The sequence below is a fragment of the Anopheles funestus genome, chromosome 2RL (assembly GCF_943734845.2).
Source record: "Anopheles funestus chromosome 2RL, idAnoFuneDA-416_04, whole genome shotgun sequence".
Classification (NCBI taxonomy): Eukaryota; Metazoa; Arthropoda; class Insecta; order Diptera; family Culicidae; genus Anopheles; species Anopheles funestus.
The window spans coordinates 31449933-31472881 of NC_064598.1; the positions used below are offsets into that span (position 1 = coordinate 31449933).

General features: G+C 42.6%; 1 protein-coding gene across 8 annotated transcripts in view; it reads right to left on the reverse strand.

Moving 5' to 3' along the window:
• Positions 1-22949, reverse strand: part of LOC125764298 (amyloid-beta-like protein) — a 71365-nt gene that overhangs the window by 40471 nt on the left and 7945 nt on the right. For all 8 annotated transcript variants that reach the window (XM_049428425.1, XM_049428422.1, XM_049428420.1 and 5 more), the window contains exon 3: positions 16558-16728. In XM_049428425.1, the coding sequence (XP_049284382.1) occupies positions 16558-16728 (171 nt within the window). The remainder of the gene's footprint in view (positions 1-16557; positions 16729-22949) is intronic.

Here is a 22949-nt window from a genome sequence, read left to right on the forward strand (position 1 = left end):
GCAAAGGTGGAAACGTTGGGTGGGTTCGGAACTGAATGTCGAGTGTAAGTTTATTAGAATCCTACAATGATTTATTCACCCACATTTCCCGCATTGCAATCTAGGGGAGGGACCATTGGCCAGACCGGACGAAAAGGTGGGACCCAGCGCACAGATGTGTGCAGATTATTCGACTGCCGACGCGTGCACGTTGCGTTTATTTTGTGGCAACGTGTCCTTTCACCTCTCGGACCTACGTCCCTGTATCGCTTGCCTGATACAACGAGTGCCGGGTTCGCAAACGGATGTGGTAGCAATCGGGCGTACAGAGTGAGCTCGGTTTATTTATGTTTCACACTTTGATGTTTTCCTGCCATTTTCCGCGGGCCATTAGAAACCGTTGTGTTCAGGTTCCGGTTTTGTCGATCGTACATGGTACACAACCACATCGCACAAACCTTTAACAAGTGTTGAGAAATTTAATAACACCGAGATCATGGTTGCGGGTAACAATTCTTCAAACCGTGCCGACTGTTCAAACGAAGACGTTCACATGATAAGTAATAAATCATTAAATAGACTTCGTTGTTACTGGTCTGTCTTTATGAGCGGTAACAATCGGAATGCTCCTGCAAGCTTCTTATGAATTCGCTTACCGAAATGAAAGCATCTTTTCCCCGCTTTTCGCTTTGTCTACCGTCCGTCGAAGATTTGACCGTCCGTTGCAGTGGCTATTCAATCTTCTCCGATAATCAGTTGCTGATTGTGACGGTACGGTACACAGGAAAGGGTAGGACGATGGCGTGCACATCGTATTATCGGCCATTGCAGGAAGTCCGTTACCAACTCGGGAACCACAACAGCCTCCATCCGGAACCGGTGGGTGGCCTGCTAGTGTATCAATTTCTGGTAAGCTTAGTCTTAGCATATCCCAACACATCCCTGCGCTACCCTGGTTTTTGGTCATGCCGGCATGTTTTAGCTCGAGCTCGTTTGTGGATAAACTGGTTGCCTGGATGCGTATATGTTCCGTCCCATACCCGAGGATCAATCGGATTGGACTCGGTCGAAGATTTATGTGCGTTTTGTTATCCTGTTGATGTGTATTGCGTCGAACTTCCATAATACCACAAGATACATGGTCTGGTTCCGTGCTAGGACGTAAAGGCTAGGAGATCTTTAGCACGTGCGTACACATTTTCATTCTGCTGCTCCGGTACACACATCCACAGAGAGACATACACACTGATCCGAGGAGAAAATAATTGAACGTATAGTGTCCTGCGCTTTCCTGTCAAAATGAACCCGAAGCTGAAACCAACCGTGGCTGACACATCCGTTCTTGATACGTCTGATGCTTGGAGGAATATATGGTACATTGGAAGGTGGAAGAGCAAGAAGGAGAGATTTCCGCTCGATTGTATTATTAATTTTCATGAACCACCCACAGAGGGAATTGCACCTGAAATTATCTTTCATCGTTTCAAGGCCTTGCGAGAGTAGGAAAGTAATTGATTGTGCTCTACCATTTCGAAGGATTAACATGTTATACGTCTGAAACCTTAGCTTGCTGTCAGTGTGAAAGATAATGAAAGTGTTTTAGCTTGTTTTTTGTTGAACATGTACAAGGAATAAGTTGAATTTTAAATATAAATAATGAATTGCTTCTATGATTACATATCTACGTGAGAAAACGCCTATTGAAATCTATAGTTTCTATCAATCTCGCAAATATTATATTCAGACTATTGCAATATGTGAACCTAATAATTATTGAACATTTCGTTTAATAACGATTTGCAAGAAAATACACTTTTTACACCTCTCAATCAGCATTGATATCATCCGTAATGCACTTTGCATTCATTACACTGGGACGGAAGCAATCCATAGGTCAGTCCATCTATAAAGCTTGTTTTGCAAACACACACTGGTCAAGTGGTACGGTTTTGCAGGTTCGTACATAGCTGACTCGGTTCGAATACTAATGAGTCTCCGAATTTATTTACCGACCGACTATCGAAGCACTTTGGCACTGTTGGAGCTGCCAATATGGAGCGCAGCAGCGGAACTCAACGAAAGGAAAAAAGAATCAATCGAACACAACTCACCAGAATAACGCACGCATTCTAATCATATTCGCGCCAGCATGATTATAATTGTATGCAAATTGGTACCCATTCATCTACTACCGGCGTAGAGAGAATTGAAAGAACGAGTACAAAACGAGTATAGGAACTGACACACGCGAGTCCTCATCGGGTTTCGCGCAGTTCACGCGAACGGGGTTGTACCGTAAGAACTTATTTGAAATTCATACAGCGCAGTGTGTGTGTGTATGGTCTCTGTAGCGGCGAACCTCACAAAGTCTGACATTGATTATCGACATAACAATGCGCGAGAAGCTGGAAGAAAGCCCACAAACCGTCATTTACAGATGATGAGCGCGTACAAAGTTATGCGGAGTTTGTTAAACCACCACTCGTTATGAAAATTAAACAATATTAAATTCTATATTTCTATAAGAGAGTTATAAAATTGTTAAACTAATTGTGGACTTTAACTACTGTAATTATAAAAACTAAAGTTAAAGAATTCACTTCATACCCATTCAGATCATTCTATTTCATTTCCAACTTCAACACATCTGTTGATATAGTTCCATATGTTCACTGAAATGCATTCATTGGCAAATGGTAAACCACATCCGTAAGCAACATATACCCCGGTTCTGGGTCACTTTCAAATTAATCACAGCACTGATCCATCGTAACCGCACGGAGCCGAGTTCGGTTGAGTGTAAAATACCGAGTTATTAAATTGTGAACATGCAAAATGTATGGTGAAGTGTTCTCACATTCGTGATACTACAAATCTAATTTACCACCCGCAGACCATTCTTTGGCATTAAAAGGCAGGGGGGACGACGACAAACATAGCTTTCAAAGGGAACATCAATTCTAATGCATAATTGATTGCTTTCTATCATTCGTACCAGATGCCGTGCCACTATTACCGTCCTAGCTCACTACTCTGCCTGGTAGAGCCTGGTTTACTGCTGCACACGAGAGACACTAATTGAATTTTAATGTGGAGATGATTTTTAATGATCATTTGAATGAAACCAAATAGTTTCGGATGGATATATAGTTGTGATGTTAATGGTTTTTTTTTATAATTTTTTAGGGTTATAAAATGACACGCTAGGTTGCATTATTGTCACATGATGATTATTACGATGAATTTTTAAACTAAACTTTTTGTATATGAAGAGTAATATTATGATTTTTTTGAGGATAGTTTGTGCGCTGCAACTGAACTCAATCTTAAACGGAGTTTAAATATACTAATAAAACGAGTACAAATACTTCCATGGAAGTCTCTGCCGTAATGTAGTGATGGGAACTCCGGAGTGGAATCATGAATCCACTCCGACTCCGACGCATAAAAACCGGATTATATGCCGAAGTAATTACTCCCAATTAATCCAGTTGTACTCTGATTTAACTCGGAGTAACTCTGGAGTTCACTTTGAATTCATTCGGAGTTGACTCCGAATTACATCCCGGTCGTTCATAATGCTGGAGTTAAAACATCCCAGGTCGTTAATAATGCCGGAGTTACTCTGGAGTATGCTCCGGAATGTCACGGAGTCGGGTTACTTCGACTCCAGGAAGAATTGAAGATTTACACATCACTACCGTAATGTAGTACAATTGAAGAAACATTCAAACAAATTGAAACCAACTGAAACAAATATACTACAATTGTGCAAAATATTGTTCTAGTAATAGAATTATTTCAGATTTAATTATCGTTATACACACCCACCAAACCAGCTACTAGAAACGTTTTCCGCCGGTCGGAATCTACTTCAAGGATTCACGGCAACTTTGTCGTTTTCAGCTCATCTTTGCTGTCAACATTATTTCCGTACCTGGGGGCAAACGATACGGTGAGTACATGTGACACTTGGGCACAAGTAAGTCATGGCACTTACATTTCGTACCGGACAATTCTAGCCTGTCATTCCACTTCATTGCGATCCTGGGCGAATTGAAAACGGGACCGCAATATAACTGTTGAAGTGATCATCAAGCGCAGGAAAAGAAGTTTTGGCAAGCTGGTAGATCTGGTACAACAAGAAAGGCGGCGCGGTAATGCCGGTGCCGACAAAAGTTGAAGGAAAGCTCTTGTAATCTGATTTTCCCGTACCATGCTCCATCGAGAAACATCAGCTTTGACAGTGAAAATGACAGTAGCAGAGGAGTAGGAGAGGATACACGGAAAACACAGGAATGTACAAACGCATTGCCGGCAGCCAGTAGCCGAGAATGGAACAACTGCTCACACTGCTCGGCTCGCTTTATATCGTACGAATGTACGGCGTATTCTGCCATGTAATGGATTTAATGGAAAAGCTCGTCTAACCGGGGAACCACGGTATAAAAGGTAGTTGCAGCTCGGCAGAGCAAAACTTTCCACCGCTTCTTGTTTGACGTTGAAGGGCACGTGATATGGCCATCTTCTCGGTGGACGATGGCCATCACCGGGAGTTTCGGGAGTCCAGCAGCAGCAAGCACGTGTCTAAAGGCCTACCCACGTGGACGGTGATGTCCATTTCCATTATCGCGATCGCGATGAAACTCTCTTGCCCATGCTGTGCATGGCCACTTGAACAGGAGAGAGTCCTACCGTTGCTAGCCGACTTAGTAGCAATAAATTGAGTTTGACAAAATTTCATTAAACGCGTACTATAACCGACTTGTCCCTTGTCTGTACTGCCTGCTGCTGCTATAAATACACTTTCGCGTGCCATCAAACACAGACGGTTGTTTCCGTGTGCTTCGACCGTGTTTGTCAGGTTTTCAGGGTTTCGCCAACGTGTACACCGTAAGCGTAGTCAATAATGAACGGCCAATTAGCGTGAACAAGAGCTTGAACGTTCAATTGTTGATTGATAATATTGGATAAAATTGAAAGGACACATTCGGCCTGTCCCGGGTTCGAATACGGAGTGTTGGTGTGTCTCAAAACAAAGAGGTTATCGATGGTTAATCGAATTAGTGAATCTTTTGGAAGCAACTTGCTCAATTACAATTAACTAAGGTAGCGGTTTGTCTGTATATGCTCATTTTAATTTATATTCCACTTCTTCGATATATTACTCCAGTAAAGACGCATACGAAATAAGCAAATACACGTTTTTAGCGATTATGTTGCAAAAACCCCTCACGTCTTTTTCAATATTGTGTTTTCTCACTGAAGTACCACACGCACAGCTTTTCATGTAGGTTATAAAAGAAGGGTAAAAGAGTTTTTTTTATTTAAATCAACCAACCTGAAGAGACTGTCTTGTTTACCTTATTGTCTGGCTTGCGGTGATTATCCTACAGATATGCAAATATTGACGCCCTATTGAAACCCTAAACCAGTCACCAAAGAAACACCAACTGGCAAAGCGACCAACGATGTTGGTGCCAGCTAGAGTTTGCTACACACTACATGGTTGGCACTTTTTTGTTTGGTTACGATGATGAACTTGGATGGTGTTTGTTGATAGCAAAAGGGTGCAACAAACGAAAAAAATATGTACAGGATATATGAAAACAGAATCATTAATGGGGAGAGAATTGCCTTTAGTTTGGCGAGACTTCTTTGAACTTTAAGACATGATTTTAAGGTGTTTTTAAGGAAGAGGAATTTTATGTTATTTAGATGTATTTTGCAATAGCTGCTTCTGTGAATAGGTGTATTTATTATTTTCATATTTATTTAGTTTATTTAATTTATTTTATTTTAAAATCCAACTCATTTTGTTTTCATTATTCGTTTTTTCCCAAAAAAAAAAGAAAAAAGGATCAAGTATTCAGCTCAATCAGAATACAGAATGCAATGTAATGCATTTTTTATGATTTAAAAATCTTGTTTTTAATTGTACCTTTTTGTTTTATTTAAATCGAATCTAAAAGCGTATTATCTTAATGTCCAACCAACTACGAAGGCATTTTATTAAAATTAAACCAAAAACCTGAATCAATCACGGAAATGGATGCATCCAACCATGCCCGATAGAACGCTTTTGCAGGTTTCGTTTGCTACATTGAGAAGGCAAAAAAAAATGCAGGCCAATTTGTGCAATGAAATTGAAACAGTTTTCCAATTTCCTGACAACCATTCCCATGCATTTACCATTAGCGTATTCCAAACCGGTGGTGTCTGTCACCGGCTTCACTGCAGCAGTGTGAGCCTGCCCGAGAAACGCCCCGTTAACCTGCAAGCTGAGCACAATTTCATTTCACGCTGCGTCAATCAGATGCCATGAGAAGTTGAATGAAAACAAAAAAGGAACCAAAAGCTCTCAGTCACTCAGTGGCCGGAGGATAGCGAATCCGATGGTTGACAGCACGCGGCCAGCGCAAGTGCCGTGCGAGATGGGAAAAAAGTTGGATACTTTTCTGACAGTCCGCTCAAAGCATGTCCCCACGATGATGATGATGATGATGGTAGCGCACATACCATTGACTGAAATGACTTTCACAAACGGACATCCTAAATATGTGCCCGCAGCAATTGTGCTTGGGATGGGATTGGGACCATTTCGGTACCGTTTCGAAGACACAATGTTCTTATCTCTGTTGCTCAAACCGCGCACACACACACACACACAGACACAGGTTTTTGGTCGTAGACGGGGAAAAGGGTTGGATTTTCGGAAACATTTGCTACCATTCCAATGGCACCAAAGTGAGGATCATATTTGGCGAACAAACTGTGCTGATCATGGCACTCTGCTCTACCCGCTAGAATGTAACACAAACTACGAACCAAGCCCGTGTAAGCAAACATTCATTTGAAATGCAAAATTCGACCGTATGATGTGTTAATTTACATCACCTCCGGAGTCACTTGCTTGCGATGCGAGTGAGAACGGCGACCGAACACATACAGGTTGGATGATGATTTTTGTGCGGAATGACGGAGTTACTATCATACACTACTAAGCCACATGTGAGCTGCTCCAATTGTGATGAAATTCGTAAAATTGGTATGATTTCCGTGCTGTACTCTGGTTGTGACTGCAGTGACATGATGGTGAAGCAACAGAGTTGAGATATTCAATTAAAATCTCGTTACCCAGCGGATGTTGACTTGTTTTGCTGGGAGTCCCCTTGAAAGCAGTTATGTAACTGGGAAGGAACTTTCTGCTGCCTAATGCTTTTGCATAGGTATAGAAGTGTTCAAATATTATGTGTAAAATTAAAACTATGAACAATTTGTTATTGTTAGTACCCATGTTATTTAGCACAAAGTTTTGGTACGTATTTTTTAATGAGTTGATAATGATTTGTTATTAAACATTTTTAAAATAAAGATTGTTCAAATATTAATAAAAAATTGGAAAAATATGAAAAAGACTGTGTGTTCATTTTGAGTGAACTTTGGGAGGTTTTATAAAACAATAACATTTTCAATTTTTTTTTTCAATAATTCAACAATTCTAAGTATTAGTATTAAAGAAATTTAAAATATAAAAATTTTACTAAATAGTATTAAACAAAAATTGGTAATATTTTTCCGAACATTATCTGATGTAATGAATAAAAGCTGTATTTATAAGCTAGCAGTGGCTTGAAGCATCCTCAGAATGCAGCCGATGGTCACCGAATTGTTTCAGGAAAGGGGTTTACTGTAAGTCTACCATCATGTTGTTGTTCTAAAGTTGAACTACTAAAGTACTCTTTACTCTTGCTTCATTGCAAAAACCATCCTATACTTCTCCGTTAATACGAAATCATTGAGTCAGTTGAAGTGGCCCGTTATGAGCCTGGAAGGAAACTGGGCGGCAGGAAGGCACCGGATCCAGTAATTCACGTGGAAGCGCGATAAGCGTTTTATAACGAGGGTAAATGCCATCGTCAATCTCGATGGTGGTGTCCCCATGTAACCAACCAACCAAGCCAACGGTGCCGTTGTTTTATTGTTGTGGGACTGCGGGTTTGCACGGTCTCATTTGTCGCAAAACCCTGCGTTATTGTCTTCTCGTGCTGCTATCTGCACCATCACTGTACAGTTGACTTACAGGGAGCATCAAGTGAACGAAGGTTTTGCCGAGTTTGTTGGAAAGAACGTACTCCACCATCACTGAACAGTAAGCACCCGGAGCAACAATCCGGCCACAGACACACACACGTGTATTCAAAATGAACTTCATCACGAACTATGGTATCAACGGTATGGCAATATTTTACCACTCGATTGTCATCCTGATCCTTAGGCATGAGAAATTATTTATCCTCGAAACCAAAATGGCCAAGCAACAGTGTTGGTATGTTTATTTACTGCACCACGGATGTATGATAGTCGACCACAGGCAGGATACTCATTTTGCAACTGCGTAACGATGCAGCGCTTTTCACTAGAAGCTGTAAGGGCCACAAAGGTGAAGGTATGAATTGTGATGCAATCTTTCACACAGCTGCATAGGTCATAGGTGTACAGCTTGAACTGCTTCAGGACAAAAAAAAGGAAAAACCTCTTGGCGCCTCCATTAATATGCTCATAAACCCAGAAATAAGCTTTCGCAACGGTCGAACGGTCTTTCGTTGTCAACAGTCACCGCGAAGTATCCGCACAATCTCTTATCTGCACACAGAGCAGCAAATTAAGCGGTATCTATAAAAATAATGATTGCTTTCATTGGTGAGCATCATCACGGAGCAGTGCGATTTGTACGTAAGAAGACTTCACAATCACCAGTGTCGGATTCTGACTTCGCAGCGCGCTCCAAACCCTTGCCCATGGAAACCCTTGAGGTTTGTTGGGTTCCAAAATAACGCCGCGCAATTAAGCCTCGACAATTCCCGGTTTTTTCTCCAACATTTTCTTTCCATTCGAAACACTAGAACCAACAACACCCATTGGCCCATTGGTGCACGCTGACAAACGTCAACCGATGTGAGCTTTTGCCCTCCCTCCCTTGGAGTGCTGTGTGTGTTGAGTTATTATTATGCATGCCAAAATTGGTGGGGTTTCCGGTATTCCCCACACTGTACCCATCGGTTTTCACCAACGCGACCCTCTCAATGGCGGATAAAGTATAATGGCGTTTTGTCGCATGATTCATACTGTCCTCCCCATCGTCATACCCATCGGTTCGTTCCCAAAAACAATCCCTGGCTCGCTAACAACATCACGCCAGCGGTTTCGGTCAGAATGGAAATGTTGCTTCGTAATGAAAATTCAATGCACAGGCAGGCTGGCGGCACGAGGCGCAGCGAACCAATTTATCCGCAGTTTATTTTTGTGCAAATACCCCAGAAAGAACCCAGTTTAAGAGGGGAATGGGATGCAGGGTGAGTTCTGCAGAGTCCTTGGAGATACGGTACGCGAGCGGGGATGAAGTCGTCTGTCGACGTTGTGGTCCGAGATCGGTTGGTCGGATAAACTGCGGACTATCAGGGCGAGGAGAGAGAGAGAGAGAAAAAAAGAAACAAATAATGGTCGTGTTGTTTGCATGCTGTGCTTTATGTTGTTTCATAATTTAGTCCTTTCCTGTTTCGTAGAAGTACAGAAACCTCTGCCTGCAGCTTGCTGTCGATTCCCGTCGAAGGATGAAGCGATTTGAAGATTTTTATTGTTCTATCCCCAGCATTTTCGGTGACGTGGTTTTAGAGCGAGATAGAGCGGGATATTATGGGACAACTTGCAGGCAAGTGATACTCGAACTGGAGGCCTTTTCGAAGGCAATCGTACCACAAAGCACCTTAATACTTTGTTACCCATCCGTGTGCGGTCAGCTAGGTTGTAATTTATTACATTGCTGCGTTTCGATGGTCATGCGTTTGGTGCTATGCTTCCCGAAGCCTGCAGCTTGTAGAAGAGAACTGCAGCATTATTAGTGTTGCGGTTATACTCGACAATAATCCACTCCAGGGATAAATGGTTGAGCTACCAATACAGATACAGCACCACACCCGTGTTTTGTGTAAAGTGAAAATGAACTATTTCTCATTTATAACATTTCAACGCTTCCCTAGAAAGAGGTGGAATGCGCCCAGGAGGATCAGCTTCAAATTGTTCCCTGCTATCGTACGCACGCGGCACATCTCAATCAATAAATCCTTAACCTCAAAGGACCTTGCACCAACGACAACGTTCCACGGGGGTTCACTCGGGGGAAAAAAAGTTCAATGTCTGTAAGCGCCCAGGTAACGTTCGGTGAGTTGCTCTTACACGTTTGCTTACCTTTGCCACACTCCAAATGGTTTCTATCACTTCAACGCAACAATGGCCCGATTGGAGCAGAAGCATCAATACCGAAGATGCAGCATTGAAAAACCTGCTGAATAAAGCACTATCGATCGGTTACGATTGGACGAGCTTCGGCTATTGAGATTTCTCGTTGATGCGTGAGTTGTTCTGCTGTTGTTGTTGTTGTTGTTATATTTCTGCTTCGAAATCGAAATTTTCCCAATCGAGAACAATGCGCCATTGATGGTAGTAGTAGTACCAGAGGATAACGCTGTATCACTCCAAGTTGCTTTAGCATATAGCGTTCTATCTATACATTTCTTGAGCTTCATCTACACCATACAGGATACGGTAAGCGTTATCCTCCATCATAATCATAATCATGAATTCTTACCAGAGGGGTTGTGGAAAAAAAAATAAACTACACAGCTCCAGTTCCTGGAAAGTTCAATTCTTTTTCTTCGCCCACTCACGTGGCAAAGATCAAGCACTTTAGATGTGACGATAAGCGAAAATCTACATATTTTTATGTTGATTTCATCATCAAATCAAATGGTCTACTGGTTTGGCGCATAGCAACATTACTACGCAACCGTACGCACGACGAATGTTGTCCCACGTGGCTTGTACTTGTTTGCTTACAGCGTGTGCAATGTTTTGAGATTATGGTGCAATTTTTTCCGCTAGCATAATGGAATAGACAATTTTGAATGTTAGTTTACAATGCTTATCCGACAAAAAAGGGCGTGTCCCGTACAGTGTGGTACTGAAGAATGGTACAAGTTATTGTAACGGTACGATTATTGTAACTTTCTTGAAATTCATTGGTATTATCGTACACATCACACCATATTCCCTACCTTTTTAAGAAAGAACAGATACTTGAAACAAAAGTTACAATCGATTCCCATGTGCTCTTCCACTGCTCGGCATTGTTTTTTTTCTTTCTTTGTGCGATCGAAGAAATTAATTGCTACTATTGAAAAGTTTCTGCGAGACTAATCTTTACTTGCCTGCAATACCATATCCATATCTCATATGGTTAGTGGCACTACTTTCGGTACGCGTCTCCATTGCCCTATAGCGTGTGGAAAAGTTTCAACCCATTACGAGATAAGTAAACACGATGAAACGATGATTCAAGCATGTGTTGCACTGGTTGTTTCCTCCACTATGTGTTTGTGTGTATGAATAGGGGTTTCATTTTATGCCACAGCTTGCGTGCGTACATCCGAACATCGTCGCGGGAAGAAAGTTACGCTTTCGCGTAGCCTTGTTCGACGGGATCTCGAACCCGTTGTACAAGAATGTGGTCCACCACTTCACACCAATTCCTTGCCATACTTGGTGCTCCCGACACACCGGTACGGTCACATTAATTTCGGTGTGTGTACTTCACCTTCTGCACACATTCCCTCCACTACTCACCCAGGGATAGCCGATTCGGATGGAAATATTTCAGCGCATTTTGTTTGAGAATGTTTCCTCCCCATTTTTGGCCAACGGTCCCTTATTTGCACGGTACCGGCAGTACATCTTAAGATGATGGTGTGAATTTGAATGTGTTTTCCTTTTGCTTCGGTGACTTCGAATAGCTCGGGTGGAAAATGAACTCCACCTCGTACGGTTGCTGCTTCGTGCATACATGCAACGGTTTTCTTGCAAAACCCGTCACATTCTTTTATGTGCAAGGGGTCACAAGGACACGAACGCCACAAGCAAACGGGAGGGACACAATCCTTTCATACCCATCTTCTCCCTCCCTCCCCCGCCCCATTCCACGAAGAAGATGGTGTTCTGCTTGGAAGAACCCATTCTGCCGGGAAAACTACTGCTACGTGCTCTTTCTAACCCGGGCTTTGTTTATGGGAGCGTTTCAACGGTGGCACACGGCACACTACTCTTTGACGTTGGTTTTCCATTTGCTTTTGTGTGCTGTACGGGTGTGCCAAGTGCCGTATCTTTTTTGAACAAAAAAAAAGGGGGAAACAAACAGTACTATGCTGGCCAGATTTGTGCTACCGGTGATTGTTTGCTTGAAGCAATTGCAGCAGGTTCTTCTACGTTGCCTTGCAAGACGATGCTACCGGTGGCAGAGATCTATGCCATTTGTGTGCGAGAAAAAGAAGCACAAAAAAAATCCTCTCCAGGTGAAGTTCTACGCTTTTTTCTTCACGTGTACAAACGGCAACGAAACATCTATACTTCAACCAAACAGCATCAAACAAAATAAGAGATACAAAAGAAAAGTGGCAATAGTTGCAAAATTTCCTCATATTGTCCAATTGCTAACTAGATGAAATGAAACTAGAAGTCCAGCCATGACCGTAATACGTGATGGCAGAGTAATTTTTTTTTATCAAAAAACCTTAACCGCAAAAAATACAGAAAAATATGTTTCAACACGCAGATCTTCCAAGCGCCGAACAATGTGGGGTGAATACGTTCGAAAAAATGACAAAATTCTTCAGCTATTCAGTATCTACTTTATGGCGACTAAAGCTCAAATGTCGATATGGGTGTGATATGAAAAAGAAAACCGCATCATTCCACATTGACGCATTGTAGTTTTTGCAATTCTGGGTGCATTTTATGTGGCTGACACTAGTGATGGGCAGGTCGAAACGAACCTGCCGGGTCGGAGTCATCCATAAGCGACCCGAACCGGTTCGGATCAACCCGTAGATACAAGTAGGTTCAGTAGGTTCAAGGATTCCGGTAGGTGAAAGCAAGGATAAGCGACTCCGACCCGTGGGTGCAACGAGTTTGGGTCGGACTCGGGTTGAAGTAGGTTCAATAGGTCCAGTAGGGACCAGTCTGACCCGTGGGTGCAGAGATTTCGGATCGGTATTACATTTACTACATTTACTGGCATTAACCCGCTACACCCTCGGGTCGGGGTCGATTCCGATTCTGCTGCACCCGATCCATGATCCATTAAATGAATCGTATGTACCCATCACTAGCTGGAACTCTCCATACCTCAAAATGAAATGGTAGAAAAATCAACAACACTATGCACCACTCTGGCTTCAATTGAGATGTGTCGAAATGCAAGAAAGGATGACATCTGAATTCATCTGCAATCATAAAGCGGGAAGGATGAACCAGCTGTATTTTTTTCCAAACAAGCTGCTTCCACATAGTTTCGTTACGTCCTTAACCATTGCAACAACTCTTCACAAACGACGGCTAGAAACAGTAGAATAAAAGTCAGAGTTCGGAGAGAGAAAAAAATGTCTTCTTTCTTAGGTCACAACAGATGGAGGTTTTGGAATTCAATTCTTCAGTAGTTTCCATCCAACACGGATCGTCGAATGCAAAAATGCATGGTGCTTAAACACACCGAAGAAAATATCCAACAACCGCCCCCCCCCCCCCCCTTTCCCCCTCCTCCCAGTAGCTGGCGCTGAGAGCTGTTGAATAGTTGAGAGGGAAAGGAAAGCAAAATCACATCCACCAAGCAGACAAAAACCACGGAACTGGAAAAGAAAACCATCTCCCACCCAAAGGAAGCATTATATCCGTGCATTCGTAAAATGCACCGTGTGGTGCATATCGTCTTGCGTCGTTTGGCATTTTCGCGCGCGCTCCTTCATGGGGCGTTGGCGCGCCTTCCGATGGCAAAACGGTATCGCCCCAGCAGTCATTATGCTTATACTATGTACTGTGCGCAAATACTCGCCAAATGGTTTGGTGAAGAAGCAGCAGCCGCTCATCGGCTCGGAAATGGTGTGTGGTATAGGGAAAATAAAATGTATTGCAAATAGTACTTTCACAGCGCAAAATGCTCAGCAAACACTCGAAAACTTGACGCCGCATAGCGAAGCGAGGGCCAAAGTGAAATGCTCGCGTATAAGATTGGAAATACCTTTTCCAAAAACGTGCTTTGTGAATGAATTTGCTGGTATCAGTTTTTTTTCTTGCTGCAAAAAAGGGAAAAAAGGTAACAACAAAATATGCAGATTCTATGAAAATCGTGGGCAACACTGGAGGTGTTATACGGTGCGGTTTTGCACCACGGACCAATCATTGTGAAGTATTCGCTGAACAATCAGGAACAACTAGCGCTTTATTCCCTGCAGTGGCTACGAGGGCCAGGGGGGAGGGGAGGGGGGGTGGTGTTATTTTGCTCTTAATTTATTTGAATTCTTCAGGTCGGAAAAGCTGAAGCTCTGAAAGCAATTAAGAGACACTCTTGAGACCGTGACCACCAGCAGCAGCTTCCGAAACTTTCATACCCCGCCGAGCGAGTAAAAGAAGGCGAGCGAATGTACCACGTAAATGAATCGGTTCGATCGGTTTATCAACGTTGCAAACTGGGCACCTCTTCAAAGACTTTGTACTCCCCAGTGAGAAACGCCCGAGGTGATATTATTTATTTGATTGCTCAATTGAGTGTTCCACATTATTTGATGTGATTTTCTATGGTTTGATGTTTAAGCTGTGAACCGCAGCAAATGTTATGAATGCAGCATTTAACATCAGATCAAACAGTTCTTAAAACAAAACACGATTTAAAGTGGATGAATATCATAAAACTATTGAAGAATTTATTACATTCTACAATGGTTTAAATCCCCCATTAAATTGTGCAAATTATTGCTAAGCAAAGGTGTTACGACGGGAATCGTTCGACACCAAAGACGCGTGGACAGGCCTGGCACGGCGAAAAGTGCTAGTGCGAAATGTAAGAGAGTAGGATCGAGACTGATCGAGAGTAGGAGTATAGAAAAAGCAACGAGTGAAACAAGTCGATAAAAGGACAAGAAATGTAGGTCGCGCTACGGGAGTGAAAGAGTGTGAATTTAATAATAATTTTGATAAATATAGTTTTAGAACCTGCGGAAGCGGTTATCAACGAAATCTTGTCTACACAAAGGCTTACATTTATCAATGGTGCTGTTGTGTCTGCAATTGCATTTTATCACAAAGCTGTATTTGCAAACAAGCAATTAGAAAGGAACACAGCAACAACAATTTCATTGAATATACATTTGATTATCATTTCCCATGCACTCCACAATTTCTCAATGCAAAATAATTGACATTTACGACATCTGCATCATGTAATTCATTACGAGAAACCGGCACAACAGCATTACAAACCGTGTTGTCCTTTTGTCAGGAGACTAGCCGATGTGTTGATCGGATGGAAAAGGTTGCATTTTGCAGGAATTGTAGTATTCTTGCAAACACCAGAAATAGAGCAAGAGAGAGAGAGAGTGAAACATCAGTGTCCCAAAAAGGGCTGAACAGAATCGACGACTGAATCGGTCGATATCATAGCCCGAAGTGTGTTCGATTGCAAGATATTCTATGAAACATGATCGATATAAAGTGTCGATACCAAGAACGTCTGTATGCAAACGAACCCCTAACTGGATGCTCGACCGTTTCCAACGGCGAAGCGAGAATTGCATTTCATTGGCTCGTCGCTTAAAACCTAACGCTTTCCTGCATGTAACCTAATAGCCAAGCAAAAGGTGAACTAAACATTCCATCACGGCGTGGCACCATTTCCACCGGTCCAGCCCGGATGCAGTTGAATGGTAAATTGAAAAATCTAATTACTCCCCTGCTGTAAAGCTATCTCCTACCAGTTATCAGATGCTACGGGGTAGCGAAAACGGATGAACACCACGGGACGGACGGACGGAGGCTGTGTGTGCTATGTGTCGGATACATGCAGGTAATGGAACCCAGCGGTATTTATTGCCCACGGCCTTCGCATCTTCGTTGCGAAGCTGAAGCGCTGGAACGTTCGTTAGAACTTCAAACACGATTCGCTACTAAGAGCTCAGCGCTAGCAGGTATGTTCTGGTGGTGAAACGGCCACCCATCTGCATAGCATTGCCAGTTTCCCGAAGGGTATGTTGTAAGCGTTTGGCATCGTTGACATTAGTAAACAATCGAGCAATCGACAATCGAGCTATTTTTACCCTTAAAGTTTAGACGTAACGTTAGTGAATGCTTTCAAGGTAATCGTTAAGAATGTTCAACAAAATTGATTCGTTTTATTATTAAACATGCTTGGTATGTTGTATGGTGATTGATTATGCTACAAAATAACGAATACTATATTTTTATGTAATTTTTTAAAAAGTTATATTGAAATAAATCTGTCATTTTTTTTGCTAATATTTATAAGTTGACAATCATTCCCTTCAGCATTTTTCACAAATCAAACTAATGGCTATTTCGATTGTTACGGACAGCTTAAAAACTTTCCCTTCCAGCTCATCTTTAAATATCCTCATGCATACATTACGTGAAATGTAAAGTCCACTTTCATCCGTCATATCTCTTTCATCGTCTGCTTACCTTCTTGCAGTAGTCCAGCAGATCCATCTTGTCACGGAGACATGTCGAGCCGGGTACCTTAATGCTCAGGTCCGTTGTCCATCGGCCTTCCTCCGACAGGAACTGCGGATGGTACGTCTGTCCGGCTTCGCACAGCACCGAAATCTGTGGTTCCCATCGTGGCGACGCAGCCTGTTTAGAACGAGAAGCAAAACATGAAAGAATGATGAAACAAGAATATGCAAAGAATATGAGATGAGATGAAAATGTGAGTTGCACAACGCTGTGCAAATCAGGGAAACGGGCTGTAATCCTCCCGGCTTCCCTGGGTTTTTCCGACAGATTTTCCGAACCGTAATATGCTAATGCGGATGCGGGATTCATTAAACATTCAGGAAGCATAAAGCATTCGTTAGACATTCTCGTGACCGTTCGTTACAGGTGCTGCAGTGTGGCCTATTAGTTGCTTCGAAGATCAAGGATTAATTGAAAACAAATATTGACACGGTGGAGATGTACGGTAAAGGTGGAAAGGTTCTCACCGTGATCCTTTTCACTAATCGTCGTACGATCGCTTTGGAAGCAGCTTAACTTTCACGGTAAATAAGATTGTTGTACCCCGAACGGTTGTCGCCCTTTCCGATTCAAGTTTCTGTATCATTAGGCGGATAAAGATGTCATTTGGATGGGTACCATTGATCCATCGCTGAAGGGGAACAATTTGGCATTAGCCAAATCAACCATTGAAATCTTGATGCCATTTATCTCGGGAAGCTGATGTACAATCTGGAGCTCATGCAAATAAATGAATCATACCTTTTTGCTACAAAGTGCTGTAAGCATTTGCTTCTTTTGTTTTGCGGCAAAGTGCTTTAATTAATTACCACTAATCACTTGTCAGATGAGCCGTTTCTTGCCGTCGACTGCGATTATCTTAACAATATTTATACTTTCAACAATAACATCTTATTTTTCTGCACTTCAGATTGACACGGTGCAACTACTGATGTCGTCAAAACGCTCAGAAAAATGACAGATATGAAAAAACAAAAATGTAGATCACCAAAAGATACCTTTTTCCAACTATTACTGCTTTGCAACTAATCATCTTGAGTGTGAAAGTAAAGTCCCAGTAAAGCGACCAAACCAGCGACCGTAGTGCCAGCTGTGCCATCCGTACGGTGGCTTTTAATTCTGTAATGGCACTTTTGCATGTTTCTGTTTTCGTTATTATTTGTGACGTTGATGTCACATGGCCATGAACATCATTTCACCAAGGGAATAAACCCAACCAAGTTCCTTTCCCGAGCATTGTTTTTCTTTTGCTTGCTTGCTATCTCGAACATTTCGTTCCGAAATGCTGTTCTGCTATGGTTTGTCGACCCAAAAGAAACATGTGCAACATTCGTTAGTATTTCTTTCCTTAAAGTTGCAACAACAATGGTGCCAGATGGTGATGATAGTAATTATTCAACGAGCAACGAGTGTCGTTCATTTCTTGGGTTACCAATATTTAACGCTTAAGCGAGCTTTAACGTGATGGAAAATATTATAACACTGTTTTGGATAGTAGTAATTCACAAGATGAATTCATCTGACTGGAACTTTTGTGTGCTGTAACGTTTATGTTATCGGAAGTTTGTTTGTTTGATTGATTTATTAATTTATTTATTTATCTTTCATTATTACGACATTTAGCCTCAAAAGTTTGAAGCGTAGTAGCATTCTTTGCTTTATCCGGGGCATACTTGTTTACTTGTTTATCGTCTAATATAAAATTATGAATTTTCTATACAATCAAAATGTAATCCTCAAATTGGTAGCCTATAATTCATGACACAGCAAACCCTGAGATAGATCGAGAGATAGTCGAAAATTATATTTTATTTTAAAACGTTCAAACGAATCTTAAGAACCGTCCTTAAGAACAACCATCAGGTAGTAACGAACTTCTCTACCGAGAATAGTACGAAAGCTAACACTCCGGATAAAACACCGGTGGAGCAAATCCGTTTCGGCAGCGTTGGCATGTTTTAATTAAAAACTCGCCCATCTTTGACTCAACCAGGCGAAGCAATCCATTGCCCCAGCGTTGCGAAATTACTCGCGAGGTGTCCTGCGAGAATTAACTTTCCATTCGGGTAAGAAGGAGCAAGATGTCTTGAATATTTTCATCAACCTATTCCGTTGATTCATTCCTTCAACCGAGTTGGAGCAGTTATCCAACTCGTAAGGTACTCGAACCGTAGCGAAGCCACAGTAAAGGCTACATAAATCGTGTTGAAATTAAAATCGAAATATACGCGCAAAAAAAAAGACAAAAGGAGTGAAATAATAACTACCGTTTCGGAGACTTCCAAGAGAGGCCTCTCGGGGGAAGAATATTGTTCGTAGTTTAAATGATGGTGACATCTATTTGCAACGATGCGTAGTGAAAAGTTTTGAGCAGGCTTGTTTACGAATTTCAATAGGATACGATAAATTGGACTTCTGTTAAACTGCCATAAATGAAGTACTTTGCAACCAAGAAGGCAAAAGAATTTAACTTCAAAATCATTTGAACTTCCTAAGAGCTTTATCATTTTTTTTCTCTCTAAATCACTCTATTATAAATGTCCCTTGCGAGTTTTCTTAAACAAATATTATAACTTTTTTTCAGTCAAAACCATATCCCTCTCAAAGGGAATATCCATGATAAGCCCTATGGAACCATTCCCCTCGTTCCCCGTCCGTTGAAGGTGAATAAAAGAATGTAAAGAAATATATATAAAACACATCCCTCACCTAGCTAGGTAACACTTTCCCTTTGTGCAACTGCTTGATACAAAAAACGTAGATAAAAAAGCGAACGAAAGTAAAAATAAATCGTTGACGTGTAAAAAATGAGCCTCCATAATAAGCTCGGGAAAAGCTTTTTCCTTGGATGGTGCTAAAGGAAATGGATGAAGATGAAAGGATTCCGCGTCGTTCGGAAAACGTTTTATCTCCCCATGGTAACGATGTGCGATACCTACCTACTGAGTGGCACGATTTCCCACTACCCACTACCCCACGTGTCACACATGCACGTACGCGTCACCGCACACTTGGGCGAAATCCTATAACGCGCTCTCCTCACTCATCGTTCATTCTCACTCTCAGCATTTGTGGTTGTGGTGCGCCCCGTGCGTCCGTCCACATGCCGGAAATTGCGCCAGAGCAAAGGATGCGGACATGATGCGTGGAAAAGCGATCATTTTCTGCTCAGCTGAGCCAAGGTTTCAGAACGTGGCTCGTACGGGCGGCTCACAAAACCCGCTCTGCTCCACGCATTTTTGCCACCTGCATCAACTCTTTTCGCAGGGACAAACGAAAGCTCCTTAGCTTATGTGAAACCGGCGGATGGGAAGGAAAGAAAAAAGGAAAGAATACAAGGAAAAAGCCACTTTAGGGAATTCTAGAGATACGCTTTTCGCGTAACATACGCAGTACGCGCAACGAATCGAAAAGCACATGGCAGTGTGGGACGGGTGTAGAGTAGAGATCGATCGGTGGTTTTCCGCGTGTGGAAGCAGTACAGTGCGAATATTGAAACGATGTTGACGAGGGGCATGACGATGTGGGTCGTAAACTTTGTGGCTTTTTAAGCCTCCCCCCTTTAAGTGTGAAGGATGTATATGTGAGTTGGGTGTTTTTTGTGTTTTGTTGTTTGGCGGGCAAAAGTTAGTTGAAAGATTTCATCAACGCCTACGCATGAAAGTGGGGGGATGGCGTAGTATTGAGTGATACAAAGGCGATTTTCCGCTATTGATGTCATCTGTTTTTTTTTGTTCGTCTTCCTGAAGATATTGTATCCATACAAAGCTTGTTGAGGTACTCTGAACCAGAAACACACATTTCACTTAACATCTTCAATATTAAATAAAAAGACACAAAGAAAACGTGTGGGAGTAAATTGTCTACCAAATGTAAATGTTTATACAAACGGGATACATTTCCAAAAAAAGAAAACGCCCATTCCCATTACCGAAAGATGACATCGTACGCCATACCAAAAGGCAGAAGAAGCACGATTAATGTGTTTGCAGATTCATGGTGCAAAATATCGATTATCGAAACCATTAAATCCACATCATTTCGTTTCGATGGCTCGAACGGCTAGGTTATGGAAATCCGTAATGAGCACCCGCCGCAAGTGCTGCCGGAGATTGTGCTCGAGAGCACGATTAGAGAACGCTCCGGTGGCGTCCGTTTGGCGTAGCCACTCAGCCGTAAAGCTTTGCTGCCTTATGCTTTTGGCACGACACCTAGCTTTTACGTTTCGAAATAAACGGCCCCACACAGCACTCCTCTCGAGAGGTAATCAGTTCCGGATATCCATTTTGAAAAATTAGCTTCTGTCGCCACACGAAACTGAAATCAGTTTTCTTTTCTGTTTTTGCTTCGTTGCTTCATATTGTTCCTTTTACCGACTGTCATTGTGCTCGGTTAATGGTTCGTGAAGCCGGGCACGAAAAACATCGCATCGCTCAAACAGACACAGGAACTCAAACACACTAATGGCTGTTTGGCCGGTGGCCATGACTGTGCCAACAGCAGTCTTCATACCGACTGGGGTACATCTTCGTTCTTGGTGGTGGGCCGTGCCTAAACACCCCCTGTAAGATACGGCTGCCGGGAGTAAAAAAAAAAGATCGATCGATTGCAGGTTCGTGTGAATTGCTGGTCAAAAACGTAGGACGGGACAGGATATTAATTGAATCGTTGACATCGGGCTGTCAGAGGCTAGATGTCAGGTTGTCGGGTGGTACGGCTGTAAAAACTTAATGTAGCATCCGTATTTCAAGTCCCTCCCCCCCTTCCGCTGGATGCACCCGGTCGTTCCGGAACGCTCCGAGATCAACTTTCGTTCCGAAAACTACCATTCGATCTCACCAACCCAATGTCCGCTGCCTTTTGCAGAGGGTTTGCTGTGAGGGTGCTTGTCCTCCAATGAGGAAGGGCAAAAAATACAATTCCCCGAAGTACACTACAGGAACTGGTGTTTCATTTCTGCCCGATTGACATCGTGCACCGGATGTGCCCGTGTTTAATTTAGTTCTTTGAACTTTTTACCACTTCTCCCCGGGTGTGTATTGTGTCTCGTTCGGGGAAATCCTCGGAAGTACCTTAAATTTCATCTTCGACGTTCGCATCCCAGCGTCAGCGGCAAGAATCACTTTACGGCTGTGCCATAGAACAGATTATAAAGCAAGTTATTGTTTGAGTTTGCTTAGTTCTTGACTCGCAATTTGTTTTTCGGTTTTGAGTGTGTTTGCGGAGGCTGGATCTGGGGCACTGCCGTGGTACGGGAGGATCGCGTAAGGAACCGGCGTAAATGGGGGAATCGTCGTGCAAGAACATAAACGCGGGGCCGCGGGGGCTGAATTAATATAACAAGAGCAATTGGTTGCGAGCGACGAAATAGAAGCGGCAAGAGAGCTGAGCTGCAAATGGGATTCATTACGTGCGCCCTAGTATGGAGCAAGTCTCTGTTAAGTTGGTTGGTGTTGGCGTCGTAGCCTATCGCGAAAATAAGCTCCACCTAAGCAAGAACCATGCCTAATACATTCGGCGACTCGGTGCGAGTAGATTCGTATCCCTTCAGCCATGTCCATGAGTTGACTAACACATTTGCCGTATGGTTGACGTAGGTGAGTCTCTTACTCATATATAGTACTTGCCAAAAGGGGGGGGATGTTTTGAAATATACCACGCTCGCTGTTATGCAAATATTTTGCACACACAAAGAGTGCGAGTCAGCTTTACGACCAATCGGCAATGAAACGAGTAAGTGTCAGAAATGTGGAAACCACCGCATGGGCTCTTCATTTTGTCCCAACATCGGTCCCATCGTTCCCCGGCGCCTCGGTACTGCCTTGTGAGATGCGCCGAGAAGGTAATTTCATTTCGTCGTAATGCGAAATGGTACCTCTGCATTAAGTACCAAACCGTTTCCGACGCTTTCTTCCGCTAGCGACATGTTTCACACCCTTCCCAAAAAGCCCAATATCCTGCTTCGCTTATTCCAACCGATTCGGTTTTGGGGGGTTTTCTTATCTTCTTGCTATTTCCCGCGCGTATGAAAATCCAGCGACGGGAAATATGGCACACGGAAAATGTCATAATGGTTTCGTATAATAAACGAAATTCGCTGGCCTACTCGCTACTCCCTCGAAAGATATTAGACCGAAGTGTGATAGTTGGACCCAAAGAAACGCGTCCGTTTCCCCCCTTTAATAGTCCCTTCGAGGTATGCATCCTCCGCATTAACCCGACCTTAATGGGATTTCCGTATTTTTCTTCCTGCTTCTGCACTGTTTTCGGTGACAGTGATAGTAAGTTAAGGGCGATATGAAAGCGCTTGGTGCAAAAATATTAGGAAATTATTCGCT